This window comes from Mesoplodon densirostris, chromosome 19, assembly GCF_025265405.1.
Source record: "Mesoplodon densirostris isolate mMesDen1 chromosome 19, mMesDen1 primary haplotype, whole genome shotgun sequence".
In the NCBI taxonomy this organism is placed as follows: Eukaryota; Metazoa; Chordata; class Mammalia; order Artiodactyla; family Ziphiidae; genus Mesoplodon; species Mesoplodon densirostris.
In genome coordinates, this window is record NC_082679.1 from 32,020,313 (window position 1) to 32,037,645 (window position 17,333).

Here is a 17,333-nt window from a genome sequence, read left to right on the forward strand (position 1 = left end):
TATCAATGTTCATAGCAGCATTATTTACAATTGCCAAGATACAGAAGCAACCTAAGTGTCCATCAACAGATGTATGGATAAAGAAGATGTGGTATATATATACGATGGAATACTACTCAGTTATAAAAAAGAATGAAATTTTGCCATTTGCAACATGGATGGACTTGGAGGGTATTATGCTAAAGTGAAATAAGTCGGACAGAGAAAGACAAATACTGTATGGTATCACTTATATGTGGAATCTAAAAATTAAAATAGTGAATATAACAAAGAAGAAATAGACTCACAGATACAGAGAACAAACTAGTAGTTACCAGTGGGGAGAGGGAAGGGGGGAGGGGATTAAGAAGTACAGACTACTAGGGACTTCCCTGGCTGTCCAGCAGTTAAGACTCCTTTGCTTCCATTGCAAGGGGCATAGGTTAGATCCCTGGTTGGGGAACTAAGATCCCGCAAGCCGCAAACCATGCGGTGTGGCCAAAAAAGGAACACCAAACAGTACAAACTACTATGTATAAAATAAATAAGCTACAAGGATATATTATACAACACAGGGAATATATTTTATATAAATTATAATATTTTAAAACTAATGGAATATAACCTTTAAAAATTGTGAATCAATCACTATGTTGTACACCTGAAACTTACATAATGTACATCAATGATACCTCAATAAAAAAAAAAAGATTGCTAGGTTAGGTATGAAATTGCTTATGTCCTACAAGTCAATGAAATTGTATTCTTTGAGGTTATATTTTCTACTAGACAGAAATAATTTGCTTCTCAATAGGACAAAATCATTTGCAATTTATCAATCTATAAATTATATCGAACTTCATAGAGTCTAGGCCAATAAGCAAATAGTCACTCAACAAAAGTACATTTCTCTGATTCTCAACCTAGGGCAATACTGCTGCCCAGGAGACATTTGTCCTCTGAGGGGCAAAGTCATCCCCCCTGCTTAGAACCGCTGGTGTAGATTTGCACTGTACAAAACGGTACACGGAGGGCTGAGGATAGAATATCTGCTGGGACAGGAGGACAACAGGCCAGGCCCCACAGGACAGCCATCTTTTTGTTTTACATCTCCTATCTCACAATGAGTCTGTAACACTCAGAGGAACTGGAAGTAGATCTGAGACTGTGTATCAGGAAAATGGAAATAATTAATGCCAGGGTGTACTGGGGAAGCTTGCTGAGCTATACAGCCCCCAGGCCTGGGTAAAGGAAAGTCCAAGGGAGTTTCTGTGGTGAGTGAGGAGGCTCCCCGGCAAGAGATGAGGTGTTGGAAGCATGTGGCAGGGTGCTGTGGCCGCACAGGTATGTCATGTAAAAGTCTGAGCCTGATTCTACCTGGTTCAGTTATGCACCTACAGGGGACTGTCAAAGGTTTTCAATGAATATTGATCGGAGTGTGTTTTTAGGAAGATTACCCAACAGACGTGTGAAGGGGGAGAAACAGGAGTCTGAGAGAACAGCTAGTTCCTATTTAAAACAAAATTTATCTGCAAATAATTGATTATAAGCATTTTTATTGTCTTAAAAGGAAAGAGGCTTCTAAGCAATCTAATTCAAAAATTCCCTCTTGACAATGATAATTTGTAGGAAAAGGGGATGGTTGGCTGGATCATTGACATTGATCATGTCAATCATTGCTTGGCTGGATTTTTTTAAATGCCTGGTTAACCTGGATTATTAGACTGGTTAAAGGTCACTGGGCTTCCCCTAAGACTGATGATCTTAGGTGGGTCCTGGAAGAGCTCTTAAGCTCATTAAATAGTTTATCATTCATTTTTAGCAGAAATGTAATTTCTCACAGGAAATAGTAATGAAATAGATCCCATAGTTCTCCCCCGACTAAGGTTTTGAACTATTTTTTCTTGCTCATCCCCACAGTGAGAGAAATAGCAAGAATCTGTTTTGTCTCCCCCTATTCTGTCTAGATTGCATGCCCTGCTCTTTCTTGATTATGTGGTCTCTATTCATTTAAGAAATGGCATGCTTATTTTGTGCCAGGTCTTGGCCAGTGTTGGGAAGACAGTGATGTGTGAAAACAGGCAGTCTTATCCTCACAAGGTTTAGTGTGCAGTTGGGCAGAGTATGGGTATAAGAATTGTGTAGAACTATACACAAATTTAAGTTATAACTGTAATTTTGAACTGTGCTTTGAAGCAAAGGAACAGGGTATGTGCCATCTCAAGGGAGACCCATCTCAGACTTCAAAATCAGAGGAGGAAAAATAAAAATCAGAGGAGGCACCTATGAAGAAGTGACTCTTGCATTCACCGTGACAGGGGTGGGGTCTGGGGCTTGTCCAAAGGCCTAAGGCAGAAGAGGCCCTTTGGAGGGCGGCTTAAGGGCAGAATGCAGGAGGTGACGTGAGATGAAGCTGCAGGCCAGGATGAGACACTGCAGCCGGCTAAGATTTTGATCCCCATCCTACGAGAAATGGAAGCCATTGAAAGGGTTCAAGCAAAGGAATGCATATGAGAAAGTTGGAGAGATATTCATTCTGAAAGAAATCACTCCAGCTTCTCAACGGATGGTGAGGGTAGAAAAAGAGAGACCAGAAGGCCATGTGGTCAAGACAAGAGAAGATAGTAGCTTGGACTACGGAGGTTAGGAGATCAGTAGCCAGAAAAGAGAGATCTAGGAAGTAAAACCCGCCAACATATATCTGGGGGCTCCAAGTTTTCCTTGTGCCTAAAGTTGGTCTTTGATAGGCCTCAGCTTCTGTACAACTTCAGCTACACCTCTGTGATTATTTTCCAAAATATGCTATAGTAATTAGTCATTTCCTTTACTAGACAGTCAACTCTTTGAGGGTAGGGTTGCCATGGGATGGAACTTCTCTCCCATACATTGGTGACCTGAAAGCTATATATCTATTGGGTGCTCCATAAATGCATGTTAATTATAAAGACTACAGGAGATTCTCCTGTACTTTTCCTTCTTTCTGAGTACTTACCACAACTTAATTAAATACTCAAATAATTATATATTTAACACATTCCTCACTAAACTGTAAACTCCATAAGGACAAAGACAAATGACAGGGTCCATATCTGTCTTGGTTATTGTTTTATCCCAATGCCCAGCACTGTACCTGGTACTCAATAAATATTTGTGAAAGAATCCTTTTGTTATTTGTTAAATGAAAGTTTCAACCATACATTTATATGGTGCTTATTATGTGCCAGTCTCTGTTCTTAGCATATTAAACACATTAACACATTTATCCTTATAACAACTCCATTACGCATATATTATTGGTATCCCCATTTCACTGATGAGGAAACTGAGGCAGGAAGGTTTAGTAACTTCTTAGGGAGTCCATCAAATAGGGACTTTGTCTATGACAGGAGCTGTGCTAGGCACAAAATAAAATCGTGGTTAATATTTTTTGAGCACCTACTACATACATACATCAGGCTTGGAGTTAGGCGCTTTACATAATATTTTTTAAGCCTCACAATAACCTGGCAAGTTAGGTATCCTTAATCGCATTTGATTATTATGGAAATAAAGGTTTGGCAAGTTCAGTAACGATAAATGTCACTAGCTGGTGGGAGGCGGAGTCGGTTCTACCCTTCAAATCCAGCCTTCCCCTTCCTGAGAAAACCCATAAGACGCGCCCCTCCGCAAGGTCCCGCCCAGCCTCCCCTCTACGCCTGCGCTCTCCCCGCGCTGGCCACCACCCGCCTCCGCCGCCAACACGCCACGCGCACGCGCATTGCTTCCCCATGTGGGCTCCGGCCGTCATCGGGCCCAGCTGAACAGTAGTGCGTAGACCCCTAGACTGCAAGATTTTGCTGCCAGCTGAGCAGACTCCACCCTCTTGCTGTTGCCTTCCTCTCTCGGTCTTCCCGCCAGGGCAGTTCACCATGGGCAAGAGCCGGACGAAACGCTTCAAGCGACCTCAGTTCTCCCCTACGGGCGACTGTCAGGCCGAGGCGGCGGCGGCGAACGGGACTGAGCCAGAGGAGGACGACGGGCCAGCGGCGGAGCTGCTAGAAAAAGTGAGGCGAGGGCTCGCCGGGCCGCGCGGGGAAGGGCGGTGGTCAGGCCTCGCGCGGAGCCCCCCGGCAACGCCACACGCCCCTGCCGCCGCGCCCCCGCGCGTGCGCTCTGCTCTCTCTTTGACACTTGTTCTTTCCCGCAGCTCCAGCACCCGAGCGCCGAGGTCCGCGAGTGCGCCTGCGCGGGGCTGGCCCGGCTGGTGCAGCAGCGGCCGGCGCTGCCGGGCCTGGCTCGCCGGGACGCCGTGCGACGCCTCGGGCCGCTGCTGCTCGACCCCAGCCTGGCGGTGAGGGAGACGGCGGCTGGCGCACTGAGGTGAGCAGGGAATGGAGTCCGGGGTGGTGCCTCGGATCCGGGCCCACGGCGTCCAGCTGGCGCCTCCTGTGTGCCACGCACCGTAGCTAATCGGCTTCATCCTCAGTGCACTTGTCTGCGGCAGCTCGGGAGGGCCGGGAACTGCAGAGGCTCTCCTATTTGCAGAGGGGGCATTTGAACTCAGGCTTCAGACTCCGGAGGACCCCAGTATAAATGCCAGTTGTTCTAGGTGCGGTAGGTTTTGAGCAGGCAGGACATTGAGCAAGACAGCCAAGATCCCTGCCTTCACAGAACCCGTGTTGATGCGGAGACAGGAAACCAGTAAACAGGTGAAACCTAACATTAGATCGTAAGTGGTGCTATGGAGAAACCAAGAGGATGATGAGTTGGGGGTGGGAAGTTACTTTAAATTGCGTGATCTTTAGATGACATTTGTGAACTCTAGCCTCCTGGCTCTGGAGGCTAGAGCCAGGCGTGGACAAACAAGGGAAAGAGCATTCCTGACAGAGGGAACAGCAACAGCAGAGGGCTTGGCATGGTTAAAGAATGGGAAGGTGGGAAGGTTATGTGGCCGAATAGAGTGGAGGGCAGGCATTGTAAGAGTTGAGGCTGGAGAGATGGATAAGGATCCGGTGGTGTAGAGCTAAAGGACCTATTCTAAGCAGGAGTGACTGGTCTAATTTACCTTTTCAAAAGGCCACTCTGGTAGCTGTGCAGAGAACGGACTGTAGGGGGGGCAAGAGTAAAGTTAATATTTGTTGTTTTCATAGCTCTGTCTTTATTTATTCTGTTTCATTCATTGATTTAGCAAGTATATATTGAGCGCCTGCTGTGCACCAGGCAGTGGGCTAGGTCGTGGGCATGTGGCAGTGAACAAGACACATAATTTCTGTCCTTAATGGATCTTACAGTATTGAGGGAGGCAGGCATTATGCAACTAATCACACATGTGTGTAATTACAGCCAATGATATTTACAGAAGATGCTATGAGAAGGTATACCTGGGGGTTCAGGGAAGAAAACCCTAAGGGCGTGATGTTTGAGGTGAGATCTGGGGGATGAGTGGGGATTAACCACTTGATGGAGGAAACCATGTATGGAAAGCCCTCCCCTTCCCCCAAAGCATACACACACTGAGAGCTCCTGGGAGATGGTGAGGCTTCATATCCTGAGTGCCTAGCACAGTGCTGTGCACTCAGAGGGGAAGCAATGTCTTTCCAGTCAAAATTAAATTTAGTCAGGATTGCTTCAAGGGAATGTCTTTCTCAATAGTCTCACCCTTCCTACCCTGGAAGTCTTGATTCCAAGAAAAGTTCCCTTCATATAAGATCAGGCAGGGGACTTCCCTGGCAGTCCAGTGGTTAGGACTCCGTGCTCTCTCTGCAGAGGGTGCGGGTTCAATCCCTGGTCGGGGAACTAAAATCTCACAAGCCAGGCTGTGTGGCCAAAAAAAAAAAAGATCAGGCCATGACTGATTCACATTAAATAGGAGAAGTCTTCCCTCTCCCTGTGTATCGTCTCAGTCCTGAAAACTAAGCTGTTACAAGACAGAGACATCTGTTTACTTCATGGAGAGCAAGGATCAGCATAGGTGGAGATCTGTGGATTGGCTGTGCAGCATCTTACAGGAATCATAAGCGATTTCTTCAGGGAAACCTTAAGTATGGGTAGAAATAGAAACAAACTTGAGCACTTAATATGTTTTGTGACATGTGGTCTGAAAGTAAAACCTGTTTTAAACTTCTTGTGTAGAAATCTCAGTGCTTGTGGTGGTTTCGAAGTTTGTGATGACATGGTGACTAAGGATATCATGACTCCGCTGGTCGCAGTGCTGAAGGAGGTATGTCACTTTCCCAGGTCGCTGTTAGTATACACACTCAGACGGTTTGGGGGTTTGTTTTGCCTTTTTTTTTTTTTAATAAGTTTATTTTTGGCTGCGTTGGGTCTTTGTTGATGCGCGCGGGCTTTCTCTAGTTGCGGTGAGCCAGGGCTACTCTTCGTAGCGGTGCCTGGGCTTCTCATTGCAGTGGCTTCTCTTGTTGCGGAGCATGGGCTCTAGGTGCGAGGGCTCAGTAGTTGTGGCTCGTGGGCTCTAGGGTGCAGGCTCGGTAGCTGTGGCGCACGGACTTAGTTGCTCCATGGTATGTGGGATCTTCCCGGACCAGGGATCGAACCTGTGTCCCTGCATTGGCAAGTGGATTCTTAACCACTGTGCTACCAAGGAAGTCCCTGTTTTACTTTTTAAGTACTTTGGTATTGGTTATTTTGTCTTCCCTCAAAACATTCTATAGGAATTGTATTTCTTTCCTGGAAACACTGATCTCATCATGTATACTAGTCTCTAGTTTGTCCCCACTACCTTTATTTAACTGCTTGTTAGAAAAGACCTTCATAAAACTATAGACTGACTCCTTTAGACTTTAAACTTCATGCGATGAAAATAATTTGTATTTATTGGTTGCTTATTTATGTGCTAGGTGCTGTCTTGTGTATTATTTCACTTATTCCTTGGAGCAGTCCTATTTGGCAGGTATTGTTATTCCTGTTTTACAGATGAGGAAGCTGAAGCACAGACATTAGGAATTTGCTGAGAAGACTAGATTATGTTCTCAGATTTAATCATGCCACCTTTATTGCATGATGTAGTTCAGGGATTAAGGAGCTCTTCCTCCACCGTGCCTCTGGTCCACTATTCTGTATTGATGGGTAATTTTCACTTGAGGCCATATAAAGAATATCCAGTTTTGATGAGAGGTGTCAGTCTTGTTCCCTTTAGAACAGTGATTCTACTAGGGATGATGTGCCCTGCAGGGGACATTTAGCAGTGACTGGAGCCATTTTTGATTGTCATGGCTTTGGAGTAGGGGTTGCTACTGGCATCTAGTGGGTAGAGGCCAAGGATGCTGCTGAACACCCTACATTGCGCATGGCAGCCACATGCACCACGGCAAAGAATCGTCCCACCCAAATGGCAATAGTGCTGAGATTAAGAAGCCTGCTTTAGAGGGTGCCGTGGATTGTAGGAGAGGGGCAGAACTGCAGAGTGGTTCAGAGCACCCACTTCGGAGCCAGGAGCCTGGATCTGAATCCCACTTCACTGGATACTAAGCTACACCTTCAGCAAGCTCTCTGTACCTCTGTTTCCTATTTGTAGCAGGACATTAGGGATAAGAGTTCATCTGCTTCATAGGTTTGTGGTGAGGATTAAATGACTTAACAGACATGAAGTGCTTAGAATAGTGCCTTGCACATAGAAGGTACTGTATAGATGTTAGCTCTTATTATGTGTTACTTTTCTTTGTCTTATATACTATCTTTACCACGTTAGATAATATATTTTGTATTGATTTTACATTTTCACTTAAAATGTGAAATGCTTTTTATCCAGTTTGTACAGTGACTTGTGAATCTTTCTTGTCTGTATTTCTTGCCAGAAGGGTGCAGGGTTATAGGAACTGTACTGTTTATGAGAATTTGATGGGCTTGTTAACCACTATTTTTTTTTTTAAATTTTTATTGAAGTATAGTTGATTTACAATGTTGTGTTAATTTCAGGTGTACAGCAAAGTGCATCAGTTGTACATATACGTATATCCACTTTTTATTTTTTTCTTTAGATTCTTTTCCCATATAGGCAACCACTATCATTTTTGATGTTTACTTTTTGTGATTCTTCACTGTCTTTCTGTTTAATTATTCTTTTGAACAAAGTTGCTAATCATGGTATTTGGTTTCAGTGTAGTACTGGACTGGATTCAAATGAGATGTCTCCACAGGAAAAAAAAGATCAGAACAGAAATTCTATTGAAAACATAGCCAACGAGGCCGTGAACGTGCTGTGGAATATATGGTAAGATGCTTTCCAGACGCAGCCTCCTGCTTCAGTGCTACTCAGGCTGCTGCTCCCTCTGTTAAACTGCAGAGGAATCTCTGTTCTCTTTGGTAGGCGTGTAAATCTGTGATGTTAGTGCTTGGTCGGAGGTCCCATCAAGTGACCTAAGATCAACTGTCCTTCCCAAGCCGTTTTCCTCGTAGCATCACTACGTCCTTTTTTGCTTTACAGCTCTTCCCTCCAGTCATTGCTGCTGACAAAAATAAGAGGAATCATGGCCATTAGTACCCACTGCACCTCCTTCCTCCCCCACGACCCGTGTACCTTAAGGAGCAGTTGTCTTAAAGCCAGCCAGGCTCCAGTGTAGTAGCTGCTTTGGCCTGGCATCTGGAATGAGACAGGGACCACAGACCTCAGTGGGTGCTTCACTCCTCTGCCGTGGCAGGTGCCACTTGACAGGGAGGTAGATGCCCGAGAAGAGCTCCTTTGGTCCCAGTAGGAAGAAGGCCACGCTCCATTCCATCATTGTAACAGTGGCCCGGGGCGGGGGAGGGTGGGAGTAGGGGTGGGGGTGCGTGGGCTTGCTTTTAGGAATGGAGATGGCTGGAAACACAACCTGCATTTTTTTCTATGCCATTTTATTGTCTCACATTTCTAGCCAGATTCTAGCAAGAATCTGTCATTTCCTTATTTTCAGTCAGCAGCGATGATTATTTCTGACCTAAAGCACAGGTACTTCATAGAATACAAGGTTAAGTTGGATCCTAGAAAGCTGCCTACATAGCAATCCAACTTTGCCTATGATTTCTCTCTTTTTTTTTTTTAGTTTTTGTTTTTATTTTAAAAATTTTATTGGGGTAGAGTTGATTTACAATGTTGTGTTAGTTTCAGGTGTACAGCAAAGTGAATCTGTTATACATATACGTATATCCACTCTTTTTTAGATTCTTTTCCCATATAGGCTATTATAGAGATATTGAGGAGAGTTCCTTGTGCGCTACACTAGGTCCTTATTAGTTATCTGTTTTATATATAGTAGTGTGTATATGTCAGTCCCAATCCTCCAATGTATCCGTCCCCCCCGTGATTTCATTTTAAACTAGTGGATGCATTCCACCAGGAAAATTGGAGAGATCAGATTTGAGGAAATGCCATATTCAAGCAAGCTAGTGGGTGCTGTTTTTCAGATAACTTTAATATATAAATTGTTGAACTCAGAAATTTAAAAAAAGTTTTCTTTGAAAAGTGCCTGAAAAAGTGGTCTCCACAGTGATCTCTCTTTCCTGAGTGCCCATTATCTTAACACGTTTATGCTTTATTTTCCTGACTATACCTGACTTTACTATGGGCTTCTTGAGGGGGGGTTCATAGCAGTGTTGCAGTAACTAGATTGGATGGATGGATGGATGGATGGAGAGATGGTTACACAAACAGAAAATAGTTTATCTTTAGACAGCAGGATTGAATTTAATCATTTAGTCAGCTCTGTTAGCTGTTAGTCTGTCATGTGTATATATGGTATGTCTGGAGGAATATTCTCTGGAATCAGGGATAAAATTATTATAATTAGTTCTGTTTACCCTATATTTAGCATATATGTTAATTAATAACATTGATAACATTAATTCTGATTCTTTTATTAAAAAGTAGTATAATTTCAAAAATATTTATTTTAACAATTTCTCTGTTGCAGACTGCAAATTCTGTTAAAATTGTAACAGTCTAGATGGAATGAATAAAATTTTAATTTTGCTTTCTTTTAAATTTGTACTGTTAGTGTAATAAGTATAAAGGCCTTTTATCCTTACTTTAATTTATTATTACTGTGATATAGTGGAAAGACAAGTAAGCTGGACCCAAAGACTCACCAGTAACAAAGTGTGTGATCTTTGGACAGATCACTTCACCTCTTGGGGTCTGAGTTTCCTTATCCACAAAATGAGGAATTGAAGTAAATGATTTCTAAGCTCTCTTCCATCTTTAACCTCCTGTAAGGAAATTGGCGTGCAGGTAAAGAGATTGGCTAAAAGATCCTACTGTGATGGAAATAAAAATACAGATAGCCAATTGTGTTCCTGCACAGTGACTATGAATGGGCATTGGTTTCTTCATCTATAAAAATGGTGGGTGTTTGACTACAACTCTTTGGTTCTTTTACAAAGCCTAATTATTTTTTCATGAATTTCTGTGGTTGATAATGTTAAAATGTGAATAGTAAAACTCTTTTTTCCCCCCTTCAATTTAGTGAATGCAGTAGTAGAGCAGTATCTATATTCAACAAAGAAGGGTGTTTGGAGATTATATTAAAGTATTTAAGTAGGTTTTCCACCAATGTTGACCTGGCCATTTCAGTAGGTAAGTGAAGAAAAGTATGTGTGGCCTTATTCAAAATTTTTTATTCAGACATAGCATGTTTATTCTACAGGAGTGATTTTTTTCTCATTGTATGTAAATGCATAGCTGAGTTCTATTCTGAATCTTTTAAAGTCTGTGATTAATGCTTTACTTACTCATGTAGTTTTCCTGCTCTTGACCCTGAGAGGGAGGAAAGTAATTATGTGAGCATATGTGGTTTCTAGTATACTACCATTCTTAGAAGGCTTTATTAATTCTTGAAGCTTTCATCTCCCATTTACTGAGAAACAGTAACCCACAACTACCAGGCCTTTGAGCCAAAGTTAGTTGGAATGTAGACTTATTTAAATGGCTTGTACCACTATCTCATACTTCCAGAAGAATACTTCTGATAACCCGTGCTTTTTTTGAGAGAGGAAAATAAGTGATTGGAATTTCACATAGGCCTGCTTGCCTTCCAGACAGGGAAAGCAAAGTCTGGCAGCCTCAGCTGCCTTGGCTCCCTTGCCTTCTGTACATGGGGTTAGAGAGCCACCGGGGGCCCTTACTCAGCAGGGGGAGGAGACAGAAACCAGAGGGTGGGTGGCTCAGCAGAACTCTGGGGGCAAGTGGAGAAATAATGAGTGAAAAGCATTTTTTTCTACCCATCATAATATAGGCATCTGGCTGTCCTTTTATTTAACTGTGTATTTCTCCTGGCAAGGACAAGTTTATTCCGCTTACTGAAGTGTATTCCCCTTACCAGTGTTTCTCTTGGCTCTAGTGGAAATAGAACAGAAAAGGAAAAAATAATAGTGGAATAAATACTACTGAGAAAAAATTTTAAATCAGTTTCTCAAAATGGAATCTTTGGCAAAGGGGAGATTTGTGAGTAAATGAGAATTTTAAAAACAGTCGAACTAGGAAATTGGTAGGTGACTTTTAGTCTCAGAGGACAGTCTTTATTACAATAAGAGAATTTCAGGAAAGTTCATAGCTTTTAAAGGAGAAACTTCACTTCTGTTTTGGGGCCTTAAGTTTTATAGAGTTGGTTATTTATTTAGTTTTTTTCCTAAAGAACTTTTTTAAAAGAACTTTAAAAAAATGGATCAGAATAAAATTATTTTGCATTATATAGCAGTGTTTTCCTTGGCACTTACCTAGGTTCATGATTTTTTAAACAAATGTCAAATTACTTTTGTTTTGAAAATCAAGCACAGCTTATATACAGTAAAGGGAAATTCTGAGATTCCATACTATGTATTAATATAGCTTTCTTTGAGCTTGTGTTGTCTTAGCAATCACAACTTATCTTGTTTTTTTTGCTAAAGTGAATTTAGTCTGTCTCTTAATGAAAAAAGTACTACATTGGGATGGAATATATGTATATGTACATATATACATATATATAGATTTATATATAAATGTATTTTGGAAACCAAAATAGAGCACAGCAATAGCATGTATTTTGACTACTAATTTGGATGGGAACGATCTGCTTTGGAAGTTTTAGACCTGGAAAGAAATGGATTTGTATGGTCTACAGTATCTCAAAGAAAACAAATTTGGGCTTGCTTCCTCATTTGTGCTTCAGTCAGACCTTTCATGCAATCCCAACTGTTTTTATACTTGCAGTTAATTATTTCTAATTTACAAGTTGTAATCCATTGTCTTGTTCTAATGCCAGAGAACAGTTAAGTGCTAAATAAATCATATGTCTATTAATATTTTACCCATCTCTTAATTTGCTCATATTTTTATATAAAATACTTTTTTCCTTAAATATGTTTCACCAGAAATAACTCTTAACTTTTAAGGTCATGCCGAATTTCAAAGAAGCCAGAGTGTTCCCAAACCTAGGGCTTGTCTTTGACAACAGAACTATCCTGAGAGCGTTGTCAGTGCACTGGTGTTTGGTCCGCAGGCTGTTTGCTACTGGTCTGTGATGAGTACAGAAATAGAGGCTAAACCTTTATAAATGTTTATAGTAATTCCACATTGTCACGGCGGTTAAGAGGCTTTTAAATTATATTTTATAAAAGTATAGTTTTATAAAGGATTAGAAATCAAGAAAAAAGGTCTTTTATACCTCTGACAGTTTGGGAAGCCTCATTTGCATGTACCATGTTTGAGGGAAAGCGTATATCTCCTACAAAAGCTACCTGTGTCCAGAGAACTTGTAAAGATGCAAATGTTTTTTGATGAGTTATTTTGGTTTAAATTATCCTAGCAGAATTCATTTTTTTCTAAATATTTGATGTTTGTCTTTATAGCATATTGTTTGCAGACGGTGACCGAAGATAACCCAGAGCTACTGAAATCTTTCAGTGCCCCAGCATTGCATGTGCTGGAATCAGCAATGCTTTCACCTGTCAATTCCATGGAATATATTCTATTAAAGACATTGGTGGCAGGTAAAGTTTAGCCATATGTGATAGTGTGCTTTTTTAGTAACTTGTAGCAGGTAAAGATGGGGGACAAAGTTATTCCCCCATTTCACCACATCAGGGCTTTCTGTGCTTAGTCTGTTCTGAAAATTTTAATATTTTAGTGGAGACCCTTAATTCAAGCGGTTCTGCATAGTTTCAAAGCCTTCTAAGATTAAATTTGTTTTTAGTTTAACAAACTACTGTTGTCTGATAAAGAAATGCTGTTGTCAGGACCCCCTCTTATTTATGAACCAGTGAGTTCAGAAGTTGACTGTAGTGTAGGCGTCTAAGACATGACCATTCACTTTCCTATAAGATCTTCACCTGCAATGCATCTCCCCAGAATTTCTAAATACAGAAAGAAGAAATAATCTGATGACATGTCAAGTAGTAGGAAACTTATTATATATTTTCCTCTTGCCCTTTGGTCTTCCAGGGGTAACTTATCTTGAGAGGTGGTTTTTTCCCCTAAACTGATAAAATACACATAATATAAAATTTAACATCTTAACCATTTTTAAGTGTACAGTTAAGCAGTGTACATTCGCATTGTTGTTTAACCAATCTCCAGAACACTTTTCATCTTGCAAAATGGAAACTCTGTACACATTAAACAACTCCATTTCCCTCTCCCCTCAGCCCCCAACAGCTGCTATTCTCCTTTCTGTCTCTATGGATTTGACTGCTCTAGTCCTCAAATAGGTGGAATCATACAGTCTTCTTTGTGACTGGCTTATTTCGCTTAGTGTAATGTCCTCAGGGTTCATCCATGTTATAGCATGTGTCAGAATTTCCTTCCTTTTTAAGGCTGAATAATATTCCACTGTATGTATATATGACGTTTTGTTTATCCATTCATCTGTGGATGGACACTTGGCTTGCTTCCACTTCATTGTTGATGAATAATGCTGCTATGAATATGGTTCTACAGATGTCCGTCTGAGTCCTTGCTTTCAATTCTTTTTGAATATATATACCCAGGAATGATTTTTATTTTAACCGTCACATTTTTTTTTTTTAATTAGTCTAACTACTTAGTAGTAGCTATTCTAGTTTCATAAGCAAAAAACCAAGAACCTGCTCTCTGGTTGTCCGTGAGACCTTGGAATTTTAGTGCATTCCATTCCACTCTTGGAATATAAGAAGCTGCTTAGGAGAGCAGCTCAGGTTAAGATGAAAGAAAGCCAGGCAACTCAGTTTGTCGTGGTAGAAGAAACTCGATCGGTGTTCTCTTGATCTGTTGCTCTCTGGTGTATCAGAGCAAGGCATTGTGTGCCAAGAAAAGGAGACGATTGTGAAGGACTGCTGTAATAAAGGGAGCTGCCTCAGTGCAAAGCTTTTTGACATTTAATAAAAACTGAACAAAGGCAGTGGGATCGGGATTTTTTGAAATTACACCTGAGCTTAAAGAACCACTCTCATGGGAACTGTATTTAATAAAAGATTTCACAGTTGATTTCTTTGTCCTTGTGCTCATTTTTTTTCCCACAGGCACAATTTGGAATCTAAAGGACATTATTCCATCCAAGAGTCAGGCAGAAATCATAAATGCCATACTAAAGATCTTATCTGAAGTTCTGGAAATGGATGCTGGTAAAACAGTTATTCAAATGAAGGAGGCCGAAACTCAAAGGATAAAAACTGCTGCAGAGACTGAGGACACACTACAGAATGTTAATGGTGATGATTTGATTGAGGATGATGAAATGGAAGAAATTCCTCATAGAAGGAAAGTCAGAAGGAAAGCTTTCGTTTCAGATTTACTTCCAGTAAGTTGGATTGATGCTTTCAGACATGGATTAATACAGCTATTTTCTTTCAATAGGTATCCTAAGCTTTGTAGGAAAATGTTACAGCAAAGTTAATTATAAAGTGAATTTCAGTTAAAAAAAAAAGTCATGTTTTCCCATTAACTTATAACTCAGAAATCTCCCAAAGGAGAAAAAAAAATGTCCTAAGACAAAACTTTTATATAGAGAAGGTTTGAAAGATGCGGTAGACCAGTACTTTTGCAGCACTTCAGAGACATGTGGTCATCTCCCACTTCAGTTGCATATTCTCTCCCAGACTGTCTTCAAACTAAAGGAATTTTTACTTTGCTTGAATTGTCCCTTGCATTCTTGTCTCTTTTATTTTAGTGTTTAGCCTTACCAAAGTAGCAAGCCGAACTTTCATTTACCCCCCACTGGCGAGCAGAGGAGGTTGGGTGATTATGAAAATTAATGATGGTTTGTAGTTTTTGCAGACTGGTTTATAGTTTTTGTTTGTTTGTTTGTTTGTTTATAAATTTATTTATTTTTGGCTGCGTTGGGTTTTCGTTGCTGCACGCAGGCTTTCTCTAGTTGCAGCGAGCAGGGGCTACTCTTCGTTGCGGTACGCGGGCTTCTCACCGCAGTGGCTTCTCTTGTGGAGCACAGGCTGTAGGCACGTGGGCTTCAGTAGTTGTGGCACGCAGGCTCAGTAGTTGTGGCTCGTGGGCTCTAGAGCGCAGGCTCAGTAGATGTGGCACACGGGCTCAGATGGAAGCAGAAAGGAAGTTGCTCTCAGAAAAGGCTTTGTGGACAGAACACCTGAGCTGTCTTAAGGGATGGCGTAAGAAACAGCATGGTGAAAGCGGGTTAGTGTTGTTTGAGGGGACTGGCCGCAGGAAGACCAGACAGGAGGCTGCTGAAGTCATTCGGAAGAAAGAATGAAGCCTGAACTGGAAGAACCCTAGTAATGTCCTGTCACACTTTCTACCATCTCACTCGTGGCCTGTCCTGATTCATGCACAATGAACTGAAACTGAGAAGTATCTTAAGTCAATGTCTTAGAGGGTTTTTTTGTGTGTGTGTGTGGTATGTGGGCCTCTCACTGCTGTGGCCTGTCCCGTTGCAGAGCACAGGCTCTGGACGCGCAGGCTCAGTGGCCATGGCTCACGGGCCCAGCCGCTCCGCGGCATGTGGGATCTTCCCGGACCGGGGCACGAACCTGCGTCCCCTGCATCGGCAGGCAGACTCTCAACCACTGTGCCACCAGGGAAGCCCCAATGTCTTAGAGTTTTGACAGATTTATTTATTTATTTATTTATTTATTTTATTTTATTTTATTTTTTTCAGATTTATTTTTAAAGAATTCTTAGTGGGCATAAACTCATCAGTATACCACTGCCCTACATTCATGACGTCTTGTGAAGCTGAATTGGTGGTGTCTTAAAGCAGTCAAATGTTATAGTTAAGAACTACTTTCTCACTACAAATAACTCAATTTCGTTTCTTTTTATGGCTGATTAATCTTCCATTGTGTATATGTGCCACAATCCCCATGAATAGCTGTTAGGCGCAAAGCGTTGTGTTAAGTGCTGGGGTGAATACGAAAATGAAAAGGCCATCCTGCCCTTGAGTTGCTTGCAGATCGTAAAGCAGCTTAAAAATCATATCACCCCCTTTTGGTGCAAGAGGCGTGCATTTGAACCCCAAATTTACTCCTTGTCTCACTTGTGCATCTGAGTCAGAGTGGGTAGAATTTAAAATCAGTAAAGCAAGATAGTCAAAGGCATAGCTATGAGCCTTGTCATTCCAAAGGGTGTTTCTAGAACCCCAGCAGCATCCCCTCAGGTACCACATGGAGGTGAGTTACAGATCTGGGATCCACATGCGGAACATCAGCTATAACAGGTCAGGGTTTGGAGGCTCTTCTGCACGTGTTGCACCGTGCTGACCAGGTCACTTTATCCTGCCAGATGCACATATACTATGTTTCCCCACCCCGAATTCCCATCAGAGCAGAAGTGGAAATTCCAGTTGGGCTGTCAGGGGGACTCTGAAAGATTGGACATCTCTGGCTGGGAGAACAGCACTCCTGCAGGGTTTCCCCATCTCCAGCCTTGCTTTTAGGGGCCCTACAGGGAATGAGTGAGTGGGGATTGAGATCCACGTCCACCAAGATGAAGTGCCACTGTTTAAAAGTATCGATATTTAACTGTTATTTAGAGATTCACTTTCCCAAGTATTACTTAGAAATAGAATTTTGGTCCTTAGAAAATGCAGTATTTTCTCTTAACAAAAGCTTGCTTTTTAAAGCCTATCACCATAGCTGAGTAGACTGGATGATTAACATGCTGATCAGGCAGCCAGTGTTTAAGTGCCAGTAGGGTGCTAAGCATAGTGCTGCCATGTGCCAGGAATACAAATTTACAGCCAGTCAGCTCTGGTCTTTCACGCTGCCCAGTGGCTTGTGCAGGGATCCTTTAGAATCAAAACCCTTAATTGCATCATTTAATTTAAGAAGGTATAAGCACAAATCTGTAAAGAGAGAACTGACCCAAGTTGTGGCTGTAACATGCAGAGAAGTAGGACACTCCCTACCCAGCTTCCACAGTTAGCAGTTGTCAAATCACAGTCTGTTTTCTTTCATCTATT

General features: G+C 41.7%; 1 protein-coding gene across 4 annotated transcripts in view; it reads left to right on the forward strand.

Moving 5' to 3' along the window:
- The first annotated feature begins 3,706 nt into the window (after positions 1-3,706).
- The window catches only part of HEATR3 (HEAT repeat containing 3), a 36,443-nt gene continuing 22,816 nt past the window's right edge, over positions 3,707-17,333 (forward strand). For 3 of the 4 annotated variants that reach the window (XM_060084745.1, XM_060084747.1, XM_060084748.1), the window contains exons 1-7: positions 3,707-4,022; positions 4,166-4,338; positions 6,091-6,178; positions 8,076-8,188; positions 10,416-10,525; positions 12,778-12,918; positions 14,425-14,702. In XM_060084745.1, the coding sequence (XP_059940728.1) occupies positions 3,888-4,022; positions 4,166-4,338; positions 6,091-6,178; positions 8,076-8,188; positions 10,416-10,525; positions 12,778-12,918; positions 14,425-14,702 (1,038 nt within the window). In that variant the 5' untranslated portion in view covers positions 3,707-3,887. The remainder of the gene's footprint in view (positions 4,023-4,165; positions 4,339-6,090; positions 6,179-8,075; positions 8,189-10,415; positions 10,526-12,777; positions 12,919-14,424; positions 14,703-17,333) is intronic. The other variant, XM_060084746.1, reaches the window with a different exon arrangement.